This window comes from Rhyacophila brunnea, unplaced genomic scaffold, assembly GCF_057557595.1.
Source record: "Rhyacophila brunnea isolate RB1 unplaced genomic scaffold, BYU_Rbru_1.0 scaffold_10, whole genome shotgun sequence".
Classification (NCBI taxonomy): domain Eukaryota; kingdom Metazoa; phylum Arthropoda; class Insecta; order Trichoptera; family Rhyacophilidae; genus Rhyacophila; species Rhyacophila brunnea.
Genome location: NW_028232752.1, coordinates 6,674,276 through 6,698,863, shown reverse-complemented (window position 1 = coordinate 6,698,863; position 24,588 = coordinate 6,674,276). Strand labels below are relative to the sequence as shown.

At 36.5% G+C, this 24,588-nt stretch overlaps 1 protein-coding gene across 1 annotated transcript; it reads right to left on the bottom strand.

Moving 5' to 3' along the window:
- Positions 1 to 1,632: 1,632 nt before the first annotated feature.
- Positions 1,633 to 17,523, bottom strand: LOC147078848 (STAM-binding protein-like A). The gene is made up of 9 exons (XM_085950236.1): positions 17,232 to 17,523; positions 14,716 to 14,983; positions 13,332 to 13,493; positions 12,725 to 12,864; positions 11,110 to 11,287; positions 9,851 to 9,988; positions 5,945 to 6,057; positions 3,169 to 3,271; positions 1,633 to 2,402 (listed from the first exon to the last, which is right to left on the bottom strand). Exons 1-9 carry the CDS (start codon positions 17,357 to 17,359, stop codon positions 2,343 to 2,345), a joined length of 1,290 nt encoding a protein of 429 aa, XP_085806362.1. The 5' UTR covers positions 17,360 to 17,523; the 3' UTR covers positions 1,633 to 2,342.
- Positions 17,524 to 24,588: the final 7,065 nt, after the last annotated feature.

The window sequence follows — 24,588 nt, the reverse complement described above, 5'->3', positions numbered from 1 at the left end:
TTATTTTTTTGGTACTTAGCTCCTTAATTTATCACACTTTTTGAAAATCAATGAATATCTAAATCAGCACAGTTTAGACAATCCACATTGTAAAAATTTGGGTGGTTTAATTCACAAGACTATGCATCATAACTTCCGGTGAAAGAGTAAAAATTTTTCGGTAAAAATATCCACACTCTTGCCTGTTTGAAAGTGCATTTGTACATGTTTTCCAATCGGCGGAATACAAAAAACATGGACGTTTGTATAAAATTTAAAATCGTGTTTATTTGTTTGCACCGGATGTATGTAGGTCTTTACTAGGCTTCACAGTTGATCGCTGTATTGTTAACACGACTCCGATAAATCAATAGTCAACGGTAATCAGTTACAATGTTGATTTAATGGGATTATAATAAATCACGTAAGTAATTGAATAAAATTCCAACACGGCCATGGCAATAATTATTGTCTTTTGACGTTTTACTGGGTAATTAATTCTGATATGAAATACTGTTTATTAATTCATCACTATATTGACAAGATGATATCTCAAAATCACATAGTGGAGTGTTAGTACCCCTCAGTGTTATGGGTCGTCCATAAATCACATCACACAATTTGCAGTATTTTCTGAACCCTCCCGCTCCCAACGTCACAGAATGTTTTACCCTCCTGTATAAATTATCTTCTATTTTTTAAAGCCCACTCATTTACTCAAAAATAAATACGTTGAAAATTAATGATTTCTGTACAGTAGAACCTTGATAATTCGAACTATAATTGCGAGGTGTTGCTGCCAAAAGTCGGTAAGTTTATAATTTAGGTAATTAGAGTTAACAACGGATTATGTGTCTATTTTTATAAATGAATGCCAAGAAAAAAATTAAGATCATCCGATATACAGTACATGCACTTAAAGCACAAATAAATTAGCATTATGCCTGATTTTAGAGGGCATGTCAAATTTCAAATTGCTCCATAACATGATTTCGAGACTTACCAACTTTTGGCAGTAACCGCAATCTATTTTCATGGCCCCCACATCTTAAAGCGGGCCCCCAGGCCAGGATCTTTGGTGGGTTAACCCATCGCTAGGGTTAAAGGTAATGGGAAGTTCTACAGATTAGTTTGTAAATGTTGTTTCACATAAAATCAAGGGTGTTCAGCTATTTTTAACGATTTTTTTTATTGTTAAATAAATACACTTGAATCATGGAGTTGTTAAATATCGACATACTAACCAACAGTCTCATTACACAACTAGATATTTAAATTTTTTAATAATATACATGCAATCTAGCGCGAATTTTTCCAGCAAATTTCTTAGCAAATTTCTATGTGTGTTTATCTCACTTATCAGGTCGACCCGTCCCGCCGGGCCACCGGGCTAGAGCTCTGTCAGTCCTCCCCTTGTGGGGGCCATGCCTATTTTACTTCCATAACAAAGCCTTTTAATAGTAACATTTTAAAATTTCACGTTTTAACTAATTATATATTTTAAAATGTACATTTTTCTTATAATCATACGAAACCGATAATAAAAAAGAAATTCGGATAATCGAGGTTCTACTGTATAATATTTTAATAGAATATTTTATTCTAAGAATAAATTAATATATTTTGTTGGTTTTGTAATGTCATATTTTCTTTCCCTTTCATTACAAAACATCATCTGAATACGTGTATTAATTAAGGCCCTAAGTACCAAAAAGTAGTATTGCCTGTAGTTACAAAATACCGAGTCATTGCAGTAAAATTTCATGAAGCAGACCTTTTGAAAAATGTGGTTTTACAGTGTGAAGCAATCACGGCAGCTTCTATAATTTTAGGTATTAAGAACTCGCAAGTGGCAACATACCATCGTCAGCCATTTTATATTGAATTAGGTTGACCACTGTAGTGCTATTTACACCATTATAAATAAAACAGGCCAACGGACTTACAACGTCGACAGGTTTAAATATTTTGCTGTATTTTTTTGACTTGCGTGAGGCACTTAGACCATAGTTGAAGTTATTGGCGTTAGTATGTAGAACACTTTTCTATAAAAATGTCAGTTTTTTTGTTTTTGGTACTTAGCGCCTTAATTAATACACGTATTCATATTATATCAGACCGCCCTCCCCTGTGGGGTGTGACGTCATACATGGACGACCCTATAGTGGTAAAATGATTGCCAAATAGAATTTCACTCATAATTTAGGGTTCGGTGCTACTCAATATGAATACATCATAGTGTTTACGAAAAAGCGTTATGTCGTGTGGAAAGAATCAGTCCAATTAGTATTATGACTTTGTCGAAGTGGTAGTTAGGTGAAATAATCGTTAGGCGTCGAAAAGAAAAACATTTTCGTGTTTTACTATCGCAGGTCTACCACCTCCAGCAGAGCGAAGTCGTCCAACTTTATGTGGGTGACGTCCTGTGGAGAAAAGAAATGTGTAGGTAATACAGTGTACAGTAAACCATCAACATATCATTACATATAACCTCACTATGTTATTTTTATCGTGCCACCTCCAAACGGATGTTGGCCACCATCAGGGTGATCTTTACTATATCATCTGCTACTCGGTTGGTGTGTCAGCGTTGCCAATTAAATATTTTTCATGCCAGATCTAGCATTTTTCGATAGGCATCTAGCTTGCAAAAAAAGCGCATCTGGCTTGTGGCATTTTTACTACCATTTTTTGATGCCTCCAACAGCTTTTAATTGTGCTGAAAATATGCTAGATATTTAGTTTATCTATTTTCATGTGCATCAAATTTTAACTATTGGCCTTTTTAATACCCACTCATTATTTCTCTCATTTTTTCACTCATTTTCACTCACTCTCATTTCACTCATTTTTTCAAAAAAGAGTTTTTCTATTGGTTATAATATATTCTCTCAGAAAGTGTTTTTCAAAATTATGTATGTTCAATAATTAGAATGATACATTCTTAAATCTTGTGAATTATTCGTTGAATAAAAGAAATAGTTAATTAGAAAAGATTTTTTTATTTTAATACGTAATTTAAATAATATATTGAGTATTTCAGATGTAAAGTGGGGGAAATAAAAATGTAAAACCGGGAATTAAATGTACCAAAATCGGGGTTCCACTTTTCATTTAAATTGAACTGGGGATTACAGTCGAACAATAATGGTAAATTCTGCGTCAGCACAAAGAAATGAAGAGTCTTACGGTGAAAATTGGTGGATCGCTGGGGTGAGGATGGAAGCCACTTTGTCTGCAATTCGCGATGAACGACATTCCGTAATGCGGCGTTAATCCAAAGTAACCAGTCCTACAATAAAAAAAATACATATCTTTACACGATCCACTTAGATACTAATAGAGAATAGCAAGAAAGAATAAATTGGTTTCATCACAAATTTATTTTTAATTAGTGAGATACACCCGATCCTCTTTTTGCACGGTTTCGAAATAACACAGTTCAAAAAAAAGGACCATTTATTTTTTATTTACACTGATTTTTTTGCTTTAGAGGCCATCCATGGACTGGAACCGTATGCGGTTTAGATCCGTGTGCCATACTAAACTTATGATTTTTGTTCATGAAAATATATTTTCACTAAATTTGTAAGTGTAAGTGTATGGTATAAACGGATACGATCAGATGCTTATAATATACTTTGTGAAAATATATTTCCATGAACAGAAAAGATATGCTTAGTATGGCACACGGTTCGAAACCGCATACGGTATCAGTCCATGGATGGCCTATTAACATGGTTTAAAAAAACTAAAAAGAATAAAAATACGTATGTATGTACATATTTATCAAAAAATTGCATTGCAATAGACCGCACACCACTGGTGGATACATATGTTGTCACCGGATGCCGCCCAGACATACATACGTACATACATGGCACCACTAGTCAGTCACTTTGGGTTCAATACGAGAGACGCGCCGCATGCTTCGGCGTCAGTGTCATTAAATATTTCCAGCGTGAGAGTGATTTTTCGCCAGCGAAAAACAGCGGTAAACGGGCACGTTTATTGTCAAGTAGCGACACTGAATGAATATTATATTTCTCTATGCTAAATTTAATTTAAATCGAAAACTATGTATTTTAATAATAAATAAATTCGTTTTATTTTTGAGTTCAAGAATTTCGTATTTTGAGTTGATTAAGTAATGGAACCTATCTACCATTTTTATATGGCAACCTTATCTTTATTTTACACGGTTTTGTCTTGCACAGTAGTCTTTGGAACGTATCCCCCGTGTAAAAAGAGGACGGGTGTATATTTTCAATATACAGTAGGCACTCGGTAATCCGGCACGTCCAATAGTCCGGCATTTTGCAACTCAGCTCTCCTGCTCTATAATCTGGAAGGTTTCACATTAAACTGCTGGATTACAGAGCGGAGTCGCTCGGCAGTTCGGTGCCCGACTTTGACAGATAATTATTTCCTATATAAATCCAATAATCCGGCATTTCCGACAATCCGGCATGGGTTGAAAAATATGGGTGCCGGATTAACGAGCGCCTACTGTACATACTATATTGACAATATTATATTAAAGAGATTAAAAATTATTAATACAATAACGTATGTTTATTAATAATAAGCAATTGATATGTTATCTAATAACTACACAATATTTAGTGGCGAGTATTAAGATGTTAGAGCCCCCAAATTGTTCATAGGTTCGGTTCCATTGGAAAAATTGAATGAGGTTCGGTTCCGGTTTCAGAAATCAACAATTAGAATCCTTGAATATACATAATTCTGAAAACACTCACGAGAAAATATAGCCAACAGAAAAAATCTTTTTTGAAAAAAGTAAGACATACAAATAGTTAATTAAAATTATTAGTAAGTTCAAGAAAGTTACAACAGAAAATATTGGAGTGTTTTCAGAATTACGTATGTTCAATAATTAGAATGGTACATTCTTAAAATCTTGTGAATTATTTGTTGAATAAAAGAAATAGTTAATTAAAATTAGAATTGTTTCTTTAAAAATCCTATATACCTGCCCATTTAGCCAGCTCGCACATGTAAATTCACCTTGTCTGCCGCACAGCTATAAGTCAAACCTTGTACGAACATTGCACCGATGTTGCATACAAAGACAGCGTACATAGGCACCTAGCGACAATCACGCGTAACCTCTCAAAATGTAGATATGTATGGGATGCGGTGACCGGCAAGATTCGACGTCTAAACAGGAAGACCAATTCATAGGGTGTATGTGTAGCTGCAACTCGGACGGCGTTCGACTTGCAGGCGGAGTCGCATGAGATTTATTGCAACCAACGCCGGATGTTTTTTTCAAACTAAAACGTTTTGTTCCAGCAGTGTGCGAAGGTCAATAAGATAACGTGCGTTTTGTGAATAATAATTATGTCTTATCGACGTATTCAACATGTTGCAGACGAGACGAGTTTAGATGTGTGAGCCGGCTTAGACTTATTTCAATTTCAATACTCAAAAACTAGGTGTCTTTGCCAGATGGAGCATATGGACACCATAATTTGTAGGCTCTAAATCCAGATTAGCAAAACAACTTTTGTAAAACGTTATGTTGGAATGTATAATTACATACTATTCACAGAACAGATTAATAAATAGAATTCCGATAGGCTACATCCCAATACAGTACATTTTGAAGCAGGGTTTTGAATGTGTGAGTTCCCGATGAAAATGAACCACGCATTATAGACGTGCAATAGTGTGTCTTGCAACCTTCAATACACCAATATTAAATGACTGTCAGTTCATTTCCCATTATTTCTGACTTCCTTGACACTATTATTTTAAATTATTGTCTCCAAAATGAGTGAATAATGTCTCAAAATAATAAAACAATGGAACACTGTCATTTAAAATTCGGAATCAAGGGTTCCGGTTCCATAATAATTAAATGGTTCTAGGATTCGGTTCCGATTCCATTTTCAACGCTGGTTAGAAATACGAGGTTTGGTTATTTGAAATGACTTACTCATTATATTTAGGCGCGCAGACAATGGCGATGGCTTCAGGCATCATCAACTGATAAGAGCACTGCGTGTGGAGATCTACTGACGATAGAAAGGCTGTTTGTGACGGGTGCGTCTAGAGAAGAATGAAATTAAGCATATTATTATATTGTTACTACAGTAGAAACTAGAGGTGAGTTAGAAATACTGTCACCAGTTTGTGTACTCAAGTCTCAGCATGTACTACCCATACTCAGTACGTGTCACCCAATAAACTTGTTCGAAGTTCGAAAGCATGCGATGATATTACGACTCGTTGGTTGGTATACTGTTGGTAGACTTTCAATACTATTGACATTAAATGCGTGCGAGCGAGATAGCATAATACACATATGTCTAGCCGTGATATACTCAAATGTCATTGCTCTCCCTTTCTCCCCAGTTATAAAGTTGATATAGTGAAAGACAGAAATGGTGACATGTTCGTTTTATAGTAATAATATCGTCGGTGTTTTGTAAAAAGGGCGAATCAACCATTTTGGCGAAATCGAGATTTTAATGAAAATACAATATGTACCCATTAGCTTTGTTGTGTAAAAACGGCGAATTTTTATCTCCACAGGAAAGTACTTAAAAACGATAATTGACTAAAATTAAATTAATTAAAATTACGAAATAAAAAGCAAATGTGACATTATTAGGCCTTTTAAAATATTATATAATAATACCTATTATAATGACAGTATTCTTTTTAAGCTTTATTATAAACTTGTTAAATATTTATAATCATCTACAGGTAAAAAACAAATAAATGTCAAAAGTTAAAAATCCTCCTTCTGTAAAGTAGCACTTTGGTTAATTCGCCCTTTTTACAAAACACCGACGATATGTAGTTAGTTTTAGTTCCAGTTGAGTATGAGACTTATATCGAGTTGACGTCGGTCTCAAGTCCCGGAATACGTACTAGTGCTCGATTTCTGATAAGTATTTACGCGTTTATCTGGTTTCGTGACGTCGAGTTTCTCGATTTTTTAGTGTTATAATTGGAACTTATAAACTGAATTCAAATTTTATGCGTGATTGTGTAAATGGATGATAATTATATAAACAATTTGTGTAAAAATGGCTTCTAAAAAGTCAAGTACGCCAAACGCTCTATATAATATCCCAAATACTAGTAAGTATTTTGGAACAAGTTTCGATACCAAGTATTTTTTTATACTGGTCGTAAGTATACTTAGTCTTAAAAATCGACCAGTTTTCCCACCTCTAGTAGAAACTCAATTACCCAAACCATTCAGATATCAACACGTTTACAGTTTTTACATATTCGAGTGATTTTTAAAATTTACGCAAGCACACAGGTGATTAATCTTATTTTGTTACCGTTATTAAATCTTTATCCTAACCGGTTCTTTGCCTTCAGCGAGTTATCTCGCTCTATGAGGCCGTGATCGACAGGCCGCACATACAAATTTAGCAAGTTATTTCGTCCGACTTTAAACTCAAATTACTAGCTACTGTCGATTGATTTGCATAATCTAAAAAATTTAACACATAGTGACATCTGTTTGAATAATTATGAAATACTAAGCTACAACTTATTGATATTACAGCGATTGTAGTAAGAGCTTCGCTCTACATTCAATGTGCGTCGTTAAAAATCTGCGGCCTGTCAGATACTGTCATAGTAATATTGTGAGCATTGGCGGCCGTTGCTCGATATTTTGGGAGGTCAGTTTTAAATAATTTTATATTATTTTAATTTGTCTTTTCGTTGTACACTTAAAAGACGTATAGCAAATTGGCTTTTTATACATTATAAAAGAAGTGCTATAAATTGTTAGATAGTTAGATTAAAAAGATAGTTAAAACAATGCTTGTAGGTAATACAACACATACTCTATGAAATTACGAGGCAATAATAATTAATAACAGAACAACGTTTTATACCTGTTTCCTTTAACACAATGAAAAATGTATTGTTATCTCTTTCTCGGACAATGACGAAAATCTTGTCTATGCTGCGTCAAAACAAATTAAAAAAAGACTGGCGAAATGTGTGCTTTCTCCGTTTCACATATGGAAAATGAGAGAGAAAGAGAAATATTTAGAAATATTTTATCCCGGCGTATTTCCAAATGACCCAAGGTATAGCGACCGAGCGGATTTTTTTTGTTTGAATTTTATACACACAGTTCGTCCGTCCATGTGCGTCTCGCCTTGACGTGTTAGCCGATAATTATTATAATACCTTGTACCTACATATTAGATTATAACCTACATAGATTGTGAAATGTTTATTTTTGGGGGGTCATTGACCAATTGACCTCATGGAAAAGCCGCTATTGATTGTGAGGCATAGAAAAGGTTAAAATCTTATAAAAATGTACAGCGATAAATTTTTTTTTAAACCTGTTCGATGCGAAGAAGATCACATGAGTCTCCGCATAGTGAAGATTGTATTAACAGGTTTATGTAATTTTTTATACAAGTAAGTTTTTTTTTTCCAGATCTGAAATTCGAACCTGGGACCCACCGTCATTATAAGCCGACATATTACCGCTCGGTTTAGAAATTAAATTCCTTCATTTATATGGCGACGGTTTATCAATGACACAAAGATAGAAACACTGTATATTTGCAAAATCACACCAGTCAATCTTTTCGTCGTGTTGTCATTAGGAAGTTTCGTAGTCTTCGTTCCCTTTATATAGCGGAATTTATTCTGAGTTTGATGACCAATTTGGTTGCTTCTATCGCATTCGAAAAAATACGCTGCCATATTTTGAAGAATACTCTTGCAAAGTTAATCATTATGGAGAGTGCTCTATATTATATTCGTCGGATATGACTTGAGGATATCATAAAATTAATTAAACCAGTGATGACAGGTCATCAATCAATGATCAAGCCTGCAAGCAGTGGCGAAGGGTGGAGGTAGGCTGTCAAGATCCGATATAAACAGTGCACGCTAAACTTTGTCGGTCAAATGTTTTTTTTCTTCATTGAACTAAGACTACAAACAATGTGTACTGTACGACAACATCTTCTTGGCTACGTGAAGGAAGGCGCTGTTGTCGACTAAATGGGAGGAGCTTGTTAGTTTATAATGGAAGTGCGGTTAAAAATGGGAGGAGCATGTTAGTTCACAGTTCAAAAGATGTTGTCATAGAGTAGATAGTATTTGTTAGTTTTTAAATTTCAATTAAACCCTGCCTAATCCAAGTCGTATTAAGTAGGTAATAGTCAAAAAATATTCATTTATCTATAAAATATCCAAAATTATGCAATTAAACCATACATCATTTTAGATATTTTATTGATAGAAGAATATTTTTTATCGATTATGGCTTGGTTTAGGCAGGACTTAAAAAAAACTGACCAACACCATCTGTAATAATATGTATTCGTAATTCAACACAAATAAATAAGTATGTATGAGTGAAAAAGTGTGCACTATTTTTGTCAGATCACCCATAGCAAACCAAAACTATTATGGTTTGGTTTGTTTAGGGTTTAATTGAATTTTTAAAACTAACCAACACCATCTGCACATTGTATTCTTAGTTCAATGAAAACAAATAAATATGACTGATAAATTTTAGGGTGGATATGTCTAATCTTAACAGCCTATCTCCACCCCTCGCCACAGCCTGCAAGTGTGCTAAAATGCAATTTCAACAAAATCCTATTAGATAGTGTTGTCTTTGCCAACATTCTGGAGCGACACCAAGTAGAAGTCGAGCAGATAAATCGCGAGTGGAGAACTACACGGTTCTAAGTGTTTGTCCTTGGAGAAACAAAAGTAACAATGAGGCAGCTTAGAATACTACTTGATTGTTGGGTTTGTTTTTTCAAGGACGAACACTTAGAACCTTGTAGTATTCGGCTCGCGAAATGAGTAATTTAAGGATAAATTGACTTACATGTATCCAACCGAGGGTGATAAGATTGTGCTGATCTTGGTATTGGAAAATTTCCTCTTCATTTTTGGTTGTACACGAATCAGCAGTGCCGTTCTGTTTTGGAATTATTATATGAGTAATCAACAGTCTGTCTCTTTCCTGAAATTAACAATTTGTTAATAATATAATATAGTCCTGCCCATGGCCCCCACATCCTGAAGCGGGCCCCTAGGCCAGGATCATTGTTGGGCCCCCCTACCTATCGCTAGGCTCTACAGAAACACACAGTATTCAAAATCTGCATCACACAATACCATATTTTAAAATGGTAATATTCTTAAAGTAAAATAGTGCCGCATTCGACTTTTTTACCATTAGAGCAAATTTGTGATGTGTGTTTATCTCACTCATAATGTAGGCCCCCCCCAGAACCCGGGCCCCCAGGCTAGAGCCCTGTCAGCCCCCCCTTGTGGGGGCCATAGTCCTGCCAGCCAATATATTATACAATTTTCTATTCATTCTGAATGTCTCCACGGTCCAAGAAAATGTGACTCAATTCAAAATTTTTCTAACGGCAAGAGTTACATGTAAATTGTACATAAACATACTTGCTTTTCCCTCCACCATCCGCCACATCTCCACACCCATTATGCAGGTGTATACCGTGGCATAATGAACGTTAGGCAAGTTTCAAAGTTGTGCTGAGAGTGTCTCGGAAGCAATTTACCAAGACTTTGGTTGGTGTGCACTAGAGTGCACGTGATTCCTGCTTTGATATAGTAAATTACGGTCAATTCTCTGATTTACTATTCTTATTTCGGCGTGGATGGTTGATTGCATTTGTTATAGGATTGTGTAATTAAAGCCTTTAATTGAACTCGTTTATAAGTTATCATATCAGTATACTGCCCTGCTTAAAAAAGACTGTTTTGGTTTTAATGAAATGAGAACCCAAGTTTTAAACTACCTTTTCTCTTATACATATTATATAAAATTATTGAATAGACACCGTCTACTTAGAGATTATGTCAAAACAATCCAATCCTATTATGGTTTGGTTAGGCAGGGTTTAATTATTGATTTTTAAAAACTAACACACAATCTGTAGATTGTAGTCTTAGTTAAAAAACAACAAAATACATATGACAAACAAAGTTTAATGAGCACTATTTATGGCGGATCTTAACAGCCTACCTCCTCCCTTCGCTACTGCTATATTATAATTAGATATTAAAATTGTAATGCCTTAATAGGTACAAAGAAAAAATGAAAGAGCTTACCAATGTTCCCGCAAGAATGCCACAAGTTTCGACGTTTTTCTTGGTATTAGATGCTGCCAATTCAAGAAAACGGACCATACTAGCCGCCGGCACCACCACAGTTCGAAGTGCTGATCCGCCACTCAGCAGTGATCCCGTGTGGGATGAAGAGAACGATGATGAATCTACACTCGGCGGTCTGAAAACAGATATAGGTATCACAAATAATTTTTTTAATAGATATGTTTCTGAATTATTAATTCCAATACAGTTATTTAAAAACAAAAATTAAATCAGTGCCGTTACATGCAGTCAAGTCATAAACAGAAGCTGCAGCAAAATACGAATTCTCCGGGACCATCTCAACAACCTTAGCAGACTAGCTTTCTCTAATGGTAGAAACAATGGGCAATCAACCTCCACTGGTAGAAGGTTCGAGCCTCCGTCGCCCTACTGTCCCCGCAACTCTCCCTAGAGTCGCTGTTAGCCTAATTTCCAACTGTCACTATTACGTAAGGAATCAAAGTCCTATCTCTGTCCCATTGCATGAAACATTTTTAATAGTTAGTAAGGAGTCGAACCGTAACCTCCCCCATTCGACCATCGATGGTTGATGTTTGACAATGCCTGCATGTCACCTCGTCTCAAGTTTCTTGTGTCACTATTTTTTTAATTAAACAGCATCTTTATATTTTTCAAAATAGAAGCCTCACCATAGGACATTAAAAGTAAAGTCCGTATTATCCGTGTTCACCAACACATAGACAACTCCAGTCGAAGAGGCCATAAAAAGCTACGCATACACTTTAAAGGCTCAGCATTAAAGACAAGCTGACCAATATTATAACGAAAATTATTTAGAAAAAAATAGGTGAGTTGGCATTCTACCATACTTCCACCAACTCTCTGGCCGTGGTCTTAGCCATGGTCCGATTGCGAAATGTCACTTTGAATCTTTTCGTCAAATTATGAATGAAATAGAAAAAATCAACTAGTGCCTGTTCCAAATATATGACTGAAGCCAACGATTGCCTCAAAGATTAAATTAGAAAGTATTCGAAAAAGGGTTTAGGTTCCAACTACAGCCGTATTTTTTCAATGCTGTCATGTTTGCCTTTATAATAATTTGTCTCCGGACTTTCATTCATTATTACAAAAGACAATAAAATACTTACAGTACATATAATCAGCAACTTGTTACTTGTCCATACACCATCTCTAAGTGGACAGCGTTCGGCGGGGCGTGCGCAACTCGAATGTATAACCAAAAAAAAGACATTGTCTATGAACATTACACACACGGTTATACGTTTGAGTTGCGCACGCCGCTCACGACCCGCCGAATGCTGCCCACTCAGGCTGTACACTTAAACTTTACGGGTGACATTTGAAGTAAAAAAATACAAGGGAAGGCTTTATTGTAGCTACCAAGCTATATAAAAGATAGTTTTTGGTCAAACGTTGATATATAGGAAACAATTATTACAAGCATCGAAACGATCCAATTGGTACCTGAATTTTTATTCATGTAATTGAAACTGATTTATTGAGTGCTCGTGTAGATTGCATATTATAAAAAAGTAAAAACTAACATCACATTTAAAATTTTAAATATTTGTCATTGATGGTTACTTGCATCTTTGGTTTGGATTGTCTTATGATAGGCGGCGCTGGATCATAGTGACCGGGAGGCGCTCTATTTGGTTCCGTTGCAAAGTCATCGGGGTAGAGAATTCCTTGAACGCTAGGTGCTGGACTCACAGCCGACCACAATGACTGAAACAGCAAATTATGTATTATAAAAGAGTTTGAATCTCTAGGACTCACAAACACTATGTTAAAATCAAATGGCTTTGACGGCGCTGCTTTAAGGTAGCGAATCATGGCACCTTACGAAGGTTCAGAGCAACTGTATACTGAGCTTTGAGAACAGATGCTTCTGGTGGATACTGGGTTCACTTTGACAGTGAAGAAGTGATGTTGTATCTGATTCAGCTACATGCTACGGGTGGCTTGGGAGAATTTCAACGTAGTCTGCTCGTTCTTCAAGACAACCGGAAGTCCGCTAAATACAGAGTGTATATGGCAAAGCTGCGAGTTGCTGACATGACCTGGGAAAACATAAAAAGACTGGCGAGCGACTAGGATTCTTGGTGTCCATACCACTCCAGCTGGAAGAAACTGGCCTTACTAACAAAAATACATGTTCTATAATAACACTGTAATTAAGTAAAGATAATTACATCATCAGGTAAGGTTCCGGGGTAGTTATTGGAAGCGCCCGGATCGAGGTTTGTGTATTTTCTCAACTCGTCAGCCTGCAATCTTTCTGCCAACTTCTCGTCTTGCTCCTCTTGCTTCTTCTGCTGTTTCGCTCGGTCTTCTGCCTGCTTCAACTTCACTTTCTGTGAATAAATGGTAATCAGATAAGCTATCGTTATGCAGATTGTCCATATGGACCGAATAAATTCTTCATTTTGCTTAAATGATAATTTATTAGAAATTTAATTGTTACAAATTATAAAAAACAGACAACAATTTCATTTAATTGGGCCACTGGTTAATTGGGGCAGCTGCTTATTTGGACTAAATCTCAAGGAACAGAAACCAAACCAAAGAACTACATAACAGTAAATTACATTTGTAGCGTCCTGCTCAATTTAATACATTGCAGGCCTCAGTAGAAGGCACACACATATTACAGTCACGATAGATATCTCCTAATTATAGTTTTGACATCCCGGTCAGTAGCTTAATTGGAGAAGCACTCGCACATGTCAATTCGAATCCAACTCGGATCTGAGGCTCCAAATTATGTATATTCACGCATTTTCTAGAAAATATGAGAGACCAATATAGCGTTTGTGCTATAGGGGATACTAAGGGGGGAGGAGGACTGATGAGGCGGCTCTGGACTTTCGGAATTGGTTCCTGAAAATGTGTTTGAATGTTGAATGTTCGAAAGTAGAGGGATGTAAAAAACAAATCAAAAAGTGTACTTCAAATTATTTATTTATCAATGGGTATAATAAATTTAACGAGGTGTATAATATAGCGATCAAGTGTTTTCTTTATAAACTTGTCAAGAGATAGTTAAATACCACCCTTTTACGTATTTGAGAACGTGACGGGGAGCGGAGGAGAGAGGAGCGACTGCATGGAAGCTCACAGTTTTTGCATTATCAAAGAAAATCTAAATTTTAAGAAATGTACTAAATAGCGAATTGTGCGAAAGTAGAATGTTCGAAAGTCGAAGGTTGCCTGTAATGTGATGGTTTGTGACAAAGGAGACCCCCTATTCCCTCCGGCTTGTATATAATGTCAAAATTAAACTTTAACTAGTATTTTTTCTAATAATAAAATATTCTAAAATCAATAATATTCAAAGAATTTGTTTTTCATTGTGTGAGGATGGGGGCTACGAATATACGGAAAATCTTGTGATGTTATTTATGGATATCCCCATATTGGGCCAAGTAAAATTGATATAATTTTATCATGACTGAGTTCGTGATCCGATCATCCGCAGTCTTTCACACCGCATTAGTTAAAGTTAATATTATAAAGTATACGAAACAACCATAAAAGTGATACTAAGTAGACTTTTGGGCGACAATAATTACTAACCTGCTGTTCTAAGCATTGTTTGTATTCCTTAGCATACTGTTCCAAGAGCTTGGCTTTAAGCTTCTCAGCCTTGGGAATGATTTCTTTTAGCTTTGCTTGGTTGACGGCTTTCACATCTGCCGGGACGGACGCATACTCCGGATGCTTTCTAATTTTCTCAATGAAGAGAGTCATGAACTTCAGATACAGAATGTACGCATTTTCAAGGTTGCCTTCGCTCATGTAAACATTTGCCATTCTCACCATTTCTAATCCTGAACGATAATACCTGGAAATTAAACAGTATATTCAACTCAGTGGCGAAGATAGTTATTATTATTAAGGGAGCTGCAGACCAGCACCATCTCCTCCACACTGAGAGTCCGAATGTCCTTTTCTACTGTCTGGCTGCAGATCATTTAATCCAGATATGTTGTCACTCACGTAGATAATTAGTGAAAAATACATGACAAAAACAATTGTATCAGAAAAACAATTGTATGTACATATTTGACGTAAGATGTATAATGTATTCAATCAGAATGCTCAGTATATTACGATAATTAACTATAAATGTTGTCAATAAAAAACGCCACTAGGAAAATGTTTCCCTGCCTACCGCTGTTATCCCGCTGCTGGCATATTATGTGACAATGAATATATCCAATACAAAATATTTATCAGTTATAGTGCCGCAGATGATCGCATGACCATTTAAATTTTTTTTTGTGGAAACAGTTTGTCCCATGTAGACAATTAATTATATAAAATAAATTTCTGTCGGCGCAGATGCTTTTCAATCCAATAATTGTTAATTTAAAGTTTGATATTTTCATACATTTCGATGCATCATTATCACACACTAAGATTAAGTTAGATTAGGTTAGGTTGGGTTTGGTCTAAAAAGAAAGTTATAAAAGGTCATGTGGTCATCTGTGGCACTATTAAGTACCTATCAATCAATCACAGCTTTGATTACAAATCGACTAGATCACGTGACAAATATCTTAACCATCACAACATTCTATCGTCACCGTTCAGGCAAAAGTCACCAACCCTAAAAACATAGTTTTGAGATATCGCAATTTGAAAGTTTGAAAATGCAGGAAAAATCAGATTTAAATGTTTTTAAGGTTTTATCTACATTACATTATTTTCTCATGTCTTCTTAATAATTTCTTTAAGGTACTTTTACTTTTTGATGCTAATTAAAACATCTGGAAGGTTTTGAAGGAGGTAAGGTAGCTCAATTATGGTTTGGTGACTTTTGCTTGTTAATAATCTGAGCAAAGCGATCTTATTATAACAAGCTAAGGTAAACTATTCCTGTTTGGTTATTTTTGCGTATTTCAGACAAGTGTTAGAAGTTTTCAAATGACAAATCAGTAAAACTCACCATCCATAGTATAGTGACTTTTGCTTGTATATTTATAATGAAGGATTTATATTTTTAGAGTCAATAATGTCTATTCACCTATAAAGACTTTTGCTTGTTAAGATTTTATCGAAAGTCATTTAGTGGAAAACAAATAATTCGGATTTAAGCAACATTTTACTAACTAATGTACCGTGGTGACTTTTGCATCTTAAAGAACATAATTTTACGCTTCGTGTGACATACTCACCTCAAAACTGCCATTTTCAGGGTTGGTGACTTTTGCCTGAACGGTGACGCTATTATGTAAATAGAATTTAAGGTAAATGTGCCGCAGAGGTGGACATGAGATTTTACAACTTTCTTTTTAGACCAAACCAAACCTAACCTACCCCAACCTAATATTACCTCATATAATCTTAGTTTGCGATAATGGTGTATCAAAACCTATGAAAATTTCAAATTTTCAATTAACGATTATTGGATCGAAAAGCCGATGCGGCGAAAGAAAAAGGTATTTATTATAATTGTCTACATGGAATAAACTGTTTTCGTAAAAAAAAAATATAAAAGCTCGTGTCCACCTCTGCGGCACAATTACCGAATTTAATATTGTTTGTGTCGTACTTCCTGAAAGTAACGAATCCCGTCAGGTTTTTTAACCATAAAATATTGTCTTTGCATATTGTCACAACTCAAATCAGCATTTTTTACAGTTTCTCGGAGTTTGTAATGGCTCAGTGACAAGTTACCAGTTGACAGACTGAATTTAACCGACAGCCAGAGCCTACAGAAACACACATATTGGCATACTAAGTGTGAGGCCTCAGTGCCAGCGTTCGGCGCAGCGTTGAGCGTTTTGCGAAACTCAAACGTATAACCGTATAAATGTATAACCAAAAAAAGACATTGTCTACGAATATTTTCACACACGGTTCTACGTTTGAGTTGCGCAAAACGCTCAACGCTGCGCCGAACGCTGCCACTCAGGACGCACACTTAGCAATCTCTTAATTAAAATCGGCTGTGCCCCCTGCTTGATTTCACCATCAACTTAACTAATTGCTCAGATATCTAACTTTAAAACAAGGCAAATACATGTTGTATTTCGATTTAAAATAAAAAACATTCAAATGATAATTTATAACAAAGTCAATATTACCTTCTCGAAGGTACATTGGCGTCGACAGTGACCGCTCCCCCACAGTTGGCCAATTGTTTTACTCTCGCAGAAGGCTCTGTAAGACCTATGTCCGCGGCCGAAGTGTATTTCGAATGGGTTTCGTCCATTTTCGTTATGAAAAATATTCCTCAGTATATAATAAGTACCGTGCGAGACATGTTCTAATGAATCGTTATAGAATTACGAAATAACGCTAACGAATTATAATTTGTTACATTAGATTCACTTTGACAATAATCACATCGTAAATTTTGACAGTCTGCGCTGTTCTGATTTATCAGTGTTTCAAGCAGCACAAAGATAATGTCCATGCCATATTAAAAAAATAAGAAGTAACATTTATTAAACTTACGATGTTAGGTATACTCAATTAATGTTAATCCTTATCCAACGCCTTTATTCTATTACACCCACAGCGAATGAAATAATATATCCCGACGGGATTGTTGAGTTGGTGTAATGAAATATAATGGTGTTGATCAATAATATTTGACCCACATACAGGGGCGTCACATCCTTATGCAATGCGCACGGGCGGCCGAATCAAAAGGTGGCCACAGGAGCCTACTTACTTTTCTTTCTGCAGCGTCCGTTATTTAGTTTGACGTCTTCATGCGTGATTTATTCGTCATCATTAACTACTTTCAAAATAACTTATTATCAGGATTTTTCCCAAAATTAATGCGCGACGTTTTGAAATATTATTATTTTGTTTTAAAAACTTACCTAATTACTATATACCTGCTCAAATTACCATTTGACTAACACGATATTTACTTGATCCACCATTTAAACACATACGATATATATAAAAAAGATTTCAAGTTACATTGATATTTTTTATAAAAATCGACGTTTTTTAAAATAAATATAAAAAATATTAAAACGATGAATTAGTCAAAAATCTACACGACGATAAATTGAAAACTTAATAAACTAAATTTTAATAATAAATGTGACTATAAAATGAAAGGAGTTTTACCTACCAATAAAACTCTTATTATTCATGTTGACTTTGAAGTCCTTGAGATAGGGTTTGCTCTTCCTTCTTCGCGTGAGGTGTTATTCTACTAATTTAATTTCCTTTTTCTTTTCGTTGGTCATTCCTCCCTTTTTATTTACTGGTCATACCCGCGCGTCCATTTTTTATGTAGGGAGTTTGTGACCCCTTTGTCTTACCCATAGTTAAAGGGACAGGTCCTGGGTCCTTGGAGGTGGACGGTTGGTCTCCGTACCTACTAGTGCGGTATGTAGGTGAGGTATTGTATAAGGAGGTAGGTACTATCGGCCTTTTTCGTAAGTCCACTCCCCAAAAGCATTGTTTCCAGCTCGGTGCCACTAGTAAGTACTTCCCTTTTGCTGAGTTCAGGTGCGCTAAGACCCGTGGAAGTCAGTTTAGTGGGGAAATATCCACCCCAGTCTGAAGTCCTATACTCGGCTGAAGGCGTCGTGAAACAGCGCGCCACTATCTGCAACGTCTCGTGAGACATATGTTGCAACGACATGTGCTGTTTCGCTTGCGAATAAATCCACCTCGGGAACACCCCATCTTTGAAACAGGGGGGTGGTTGCGGTGTTGATGAGGTGCCATTAGGGAATGAGTTGTCTGCGGGAGAGATGATCTGCCACGCAGTTGTAATTTCTGCGGAGGTATTGTGCAGTAAACGTGATGTTGGCTCGACTGGTAAATACTAGTATCTGTCGGCATAGGTTTGGGAGGGTGACAGATTTTGTGCCGCCCTCGTTGTTGATGTATGCCACCACTGTTTTATTGTCTGTCTGCAGAAGCAGATCTGATCCTATGATTGCTTGTACCCGAGATTGAATTGCAAACATTTCCTTCCTGTTGGAATGCCATGCCATGCTAACTGGTCTTGTTTCCACGTACCTGATAGGTGGTGTTCATTCAGTTGGGCTCCCTAGCCTGTGTCGGCTGCGCCTGTCGTCAGGAAGTGATTGATGGTCGTGTCAACTCTGAGGATCCTATCGCCTAGAGCCACCACATGATGTCCTGTTGGGCCTGTGGTGGGATTGTCATCAATTTGCGAGGATGGGACTACGGACCAACTGCGTTTTTGTACCTGCGTTAGCAGATGGTGACGGAGTGCTACACACTTCTCCGGCGACAGAAACCTCCGCTTGTTGTGCGTCTCCCACGTGATGTCCAGGAACCCTCATTGTTGGCTTGGGTTCAGACAGGATCTTTTAATATTTATTAACCACCCTAAAGACTGTAGGAAGGTTATCCTGTATTCCACCTGAACCGAGACTGTTTCTCGGATTGGTTGGCTACTAAGAAGTCGTCTAGGTAAGTGAATATTCTCAGACATTCTTTCGTAGGCGTTCGGCGACCCAATTGGTCAGGGATGCAAACATAATCGGAGCGGCTGACAGCACGAACGGGAGACACGTCAATTGTAGGAGCTCCCCTTGGTAGGCTAGTCGAACGAATCGACGATGTTGAGAAGCCATGGGTACCTGGAGGTACGCCTGGCTTAAATCTATTATTACTAGCCAGTCTTCTGTTTGTAAGACGGCTGGAACCTCGTAATGGTGAATTAGTTTGAATGGCTTTGGCTGTAGGAACGCATTCAAACGCTTTCGGTTGAAAACAGGGCATAAGGTCTCGTCTTGTTTCTTGATCAGAAACAGGATTGAGAGAAAACTGGGGGTTGGACCCGCATCTTCTAGAACCCCTGAGTTCTTTAAGTCCTCGATCTCGAGAGTGACCTCTGCTGATTGTTGCGTTTGAAACTCTTTCCGTAAAAGTATAGAAGGACTTACCAATGGTGGTGTCCGCACAAAAGGTATGCGGGCTACGGCTATTATTTTTACCAATGTTGGGGGGGGGGGGTACACTACGCCATCTAGACTCCCCGAAAGTCTCTTAGGCGGCCCCCAATGTTGTTGGTCGTCCAGATGCGGTCACCTCCGCTTAGAGTACGGATCCCTGGTGGAGCCCGTACCTCCGATGGAGAACTCCCTTCCCACAGGACGTCGCCCCTTGGGAGTACCCCGGCCATAATGTGAGTTCGAGGGCCTTCCGGGACTCTGAGCTCGGAGGAATCCTTGATAGTGCCTTCCGAGTGAAGGTATCCATCCGGTAAGGATCTGAGTCATGTTCTCGCAAATTTTATTATGCGTTGTCCCCAAAACCCTCTTTGATTTTTTGGTACAGGCCCATCGCTGTTATGATGTTTTGAGGATTGGTTGCCCAATCCACTAACCCTTGCATAGCCTTCCAGAAGCTGTCCCGTTGGGAAACATCGCATTCTGGAGGGCCGCGATGGTCCTCTCCGTCAGATGGTTTGCTGATGACTAGTGGTCGCACCGACGCAACTTGTCATTTAGACCTAACTCTACGACCGTAGGGGCCGCCAAGAATTGTTTTTTGGGCGTTATGCCACCCCTTGCCGGTCCCCCTGCTGAAATAAGGTACGTAACGAGGATACCTCACACATCAGCATCTAAATCGACGCTCGTACGTTGAACTTTTCCTCTTGTAGCAGTTCTGCTTCACTGTCTGGTGTCCATTGCTTTTAGAATATCCTCCTCACGGTTATTCAGATGTTGCGCCATAATCACTGATCACTTGACTATCACTTAACGTTCGTCCGAGATAATTTTTTTGATAGTTAGAATGAACTGTCAGACGCAACATGTAAACAATAAGAAAGTCAAATCCAGAATGAAGACAAAGGGGTCCCAAACTCCCTACATAAAAAATGGACGCGCGGGTATGACCAGTAAATAAAAAGGGAGGAATGACCAACGACAAGAAAAAGGAAATTAAATTAGTAGAATAACACCTCAATAACCCTATCTCAAGGGCTTCAAAGTCAAATTCGAATAATATAATGTAATAATAAGATGTGACCCTGCAACGAATTCACATTTTTTTTACAATACATTGTAAGTTTACTTTGAATTAAAAATTTTTTTTTTTAATGTTTTCAGATACTTACATATTTATTAATTAATACAGTTGAAATTGTTTTTTAATGGTTTATTTCAATTGAAACATGAATTTTTCTAGAAAATTAAAATGCTATAAAAATTCTATTAGGTAAGGTAAACGTACCAGTAGTTGACCACTTAAGAAAAAAATTCAACAAAAATAACGATTAACGTTTAGCATTAGACCGAATGTTGGCAAAGCAAGTCTACTCATAATGGATCAAATGTCTTAATTAATATGATAAGACAAAAATTATGAAAGGGTCTGTTACAAAAAAATTGTGTTCAATTTTTCAAAATCATTTTGCTGTTTCAGTAGTTGACCATCCAAAAAATTGAAAGTTCCAGTAGTTGACCACTACATTTTTCAGTAGTTGACCATGTCTAATCAGGAGGCTTCATGGCGAATCTGTCATCAGAGTTGCCTCAGGGGTTCCTGTTATCTATGGCTTTCTGTCAGACCACTCTAGCCCATAGCTACTTGAATCAACTTGGTAGCAATCAATGGGCGGTTCAGGAACAAGTTACATAGGAGAGGATTTTGTTTGACAGGCAATCATCAGCTTTGTTCGGGTAACAAAAGGTGCAAAATTAGTTACTTCATCAAAGTAAAAATACAAAAATATATTTATTTTAGCAACTAATTACATACATATTACATACTACATAGTAACGCATAGACTCAGTACTTACCAAAATAAAACTTTACATAAAAATCCATAGATATTCCAAATAAAGTCCAATTTCGGAACTGAATAAACATTAAGAGTTTTGCTTACTTGTGTTGGGTCATTTATGTGGGATACTACCGCCTTCCATTCATAGCTAAGTACATCGGGTCGCTTTGTCCATTTCCATAGTCTCCCGCACTTTTGCATCGATGAAATAGTAGCTTTTACTATAGAAATATGGACGATTTTCCCCGTGAAGTATTATATTATAATGTTCATTAATGACTTTCATAACGGGCAACGTATATTTATAGGCTATAATTCAAGAAATTTTTGTTTTTCGAAGAAAAAATACACAAAACCCATTGCTGAAAAATACAAAAAAAGTTGACTCCTAGGTCATCTACTGAATAGAACCACCCTGGACACTTCTAATTAATAAATAATCATCGTTTCACACTTATGAATGTAAAAATTGTTCGAAACTAAGTGATATAATATTAATTAATTTATCTAGTAGTTGACCACCCTGGTCAACTACTGAAAAAGTATTAAAAAAATTTGAGTAGTTCCCCACAAACTTGCTTCCTTGTAAATATAACTTAAAAATTAAACATGATACTTCAATATTATGACTGCCCGTAATGAATTAACTTGATATTATTAAGTCAAAAACATTAAATTGCCATATGCTTACATCCACTGATATCCTTAACAATTTACTTAAGAAATTAAAAATAAAATGCTTACGGCGTGATGTGTTGTTTTCAAATAGCTGCTATGACGCTTCTATGACATATGGTGATGTGTTAGTTCCTCAATCCGACCACAGATGGCTTCACTTGTCTGACCTTTACAATTTAGAGCAATCCCGCGTCTACGTTTCTTATTTTGGGCATTTTATTGAAAAAAGCTCAACTACTGGTACATGGTCAACTACCGGTACATTTACCTTAGTACTTATCTATTATTACGGAATCTACTTTCAAAAGTTGTAGAACTTAATCCTTTAAACTTTCCGTCCCCAAATAACGTATCAATTTCCCACGGACGTTTCTGCATTGCCCACATTTTCTTAGAGCTTCAATACCTATGTGAATTTGGGGTAGTTTTTAAATTCATTTTTATAATTATGTAGGTATTAGATTTATGTAGTTGGCGTTCAAAAACATTTTTTATGTCGTGAGAGGAAACATTGGAGATCACACACTGGTGCGATTATAATAATCTACCATTGTGACAGTGCAACAGAGCATTAACATGGAGATTGTCATTTCAGACATCAAATTTTTGCATTCATCAAATCGTTGTTTCAGAAATGTATTATCTTATTTGCTAACCGTACTATAATTATAGTATTTGTACTATAATTTTGGTCTGCGTACTATGTACGATATAAAACAGGTATAGTACGCCCAAAATACTTTAATTTTGAATATCGGAAAAAATATGTAAAAAGTACTAAAAATTCGATATTTCCGTTCGATAAATTGGTGCAAAGTACTATAATTTTGCAATATAAGCAGATTTGGAGAACTTGGAAAAAAAATTGCTCAAAAAACGAAGAAAAAATGAAATTTCTTGAATTTCTCGGTAAGCATTTTTGGTCGGAAGAGATACCTAAATAAAATGGGGTCTTAGAGTTTCTAAAATTCTCCGCTATTTTTTTTCTGAGAAACAAAAAACCTATACATTTTCACCAGATGACAACGCGTACTATATTTTTTCCCCAAATACTATAATTTTGGAGGATCTGTACTATAATTCCACTTTGAAAAGATGGCAACACTGTACATAAGTGAAACGGCATAGATACATCGAAATGGCAAATAATTATCAACATCAAATCGCCGCGCGGCGTTCGATGTGAGAGCGCGTCGATTTTTTTGTGATGGCGTCGTAAGAATATATTTTTATTTCGTGTAAAGATGACTAAAAAACGTTACGCCTGTACTCGAAAAAGAAAACATGCAATGAATATATTGTTATTATTACTAATATAACAATAAACATACACTAAATGGACGCACGTTGAATTTTTATGACAAATTATGTTCCGTTCGGCACGCGTCATTGACACAATCCGCGCGTCACATAGTTACCATCTTTTTAGACCATACCTCAGCTGACGTATAGCCTTAATCCGACTTAGTCCAAGGCTCGAAATGGACTGGAGCGCACCGGAGCGCCGTTCCGGTTCGTGAACCCGGTAAAATTATCGCTCCGTCTCGTGGAAAAAATAATTTGACCGTTTGAGCTAGATATGCTACACAACAAAAAATCTAACACACTATTTTTATAAAATACACATAAAATTTGATACCTATGTAAATATTTTCAGAAAATTGTCGAGCGCTCCGGTTCGTAAACTTTTCCATTTCGAGCGCTGACTTAGCCATCGTACATCTGTGTCCAATAATAATAATAATTCCGGATTTCCTTCACAGAGTTCAGACTGAAAAAGACGTGAAGAGAAAAGATTGGAGGGATTTTCCTGGAATTCAATTAACTATTATTTCGTTATCGCTATTATTTCAAATCGTTGTTTCATAAAATGTATTATCTCACGTTGAAATCGTTGCAGAAATTTAATTCGACTTAGCCATCTTAGATCTGTGTCCAATAATAATAATTACACTGGTTTTTCCTCACAGAGTTCAGAATGAAAAAGACGTGAAAAGAAAAGATTGGACGGATTTTCCTGGAAT

Coding starts and splice junctions, on each gene's coding strand:
- LOC147078848 (XM_085950236.1), bottom strand. CDS start 17,359: ATGGACGAAACCCATTCGAAATACACTTCGGCCGCGGACATAGGTCTT. Junction 14,984..17,231: donor GCCAATGTACCTTCGAGAAG/GTAATATTGACT, acceptor TTTAATTTCCAG/GTATTATCGTTCAGGATTAG. Junction 13,494..14,715: donor AACAATGCTTAGAACAGCAG/GTTAGTAATTAT, acceptor ATTTATTCACAG/AAAGTGAAGTTGAAGCAGGC.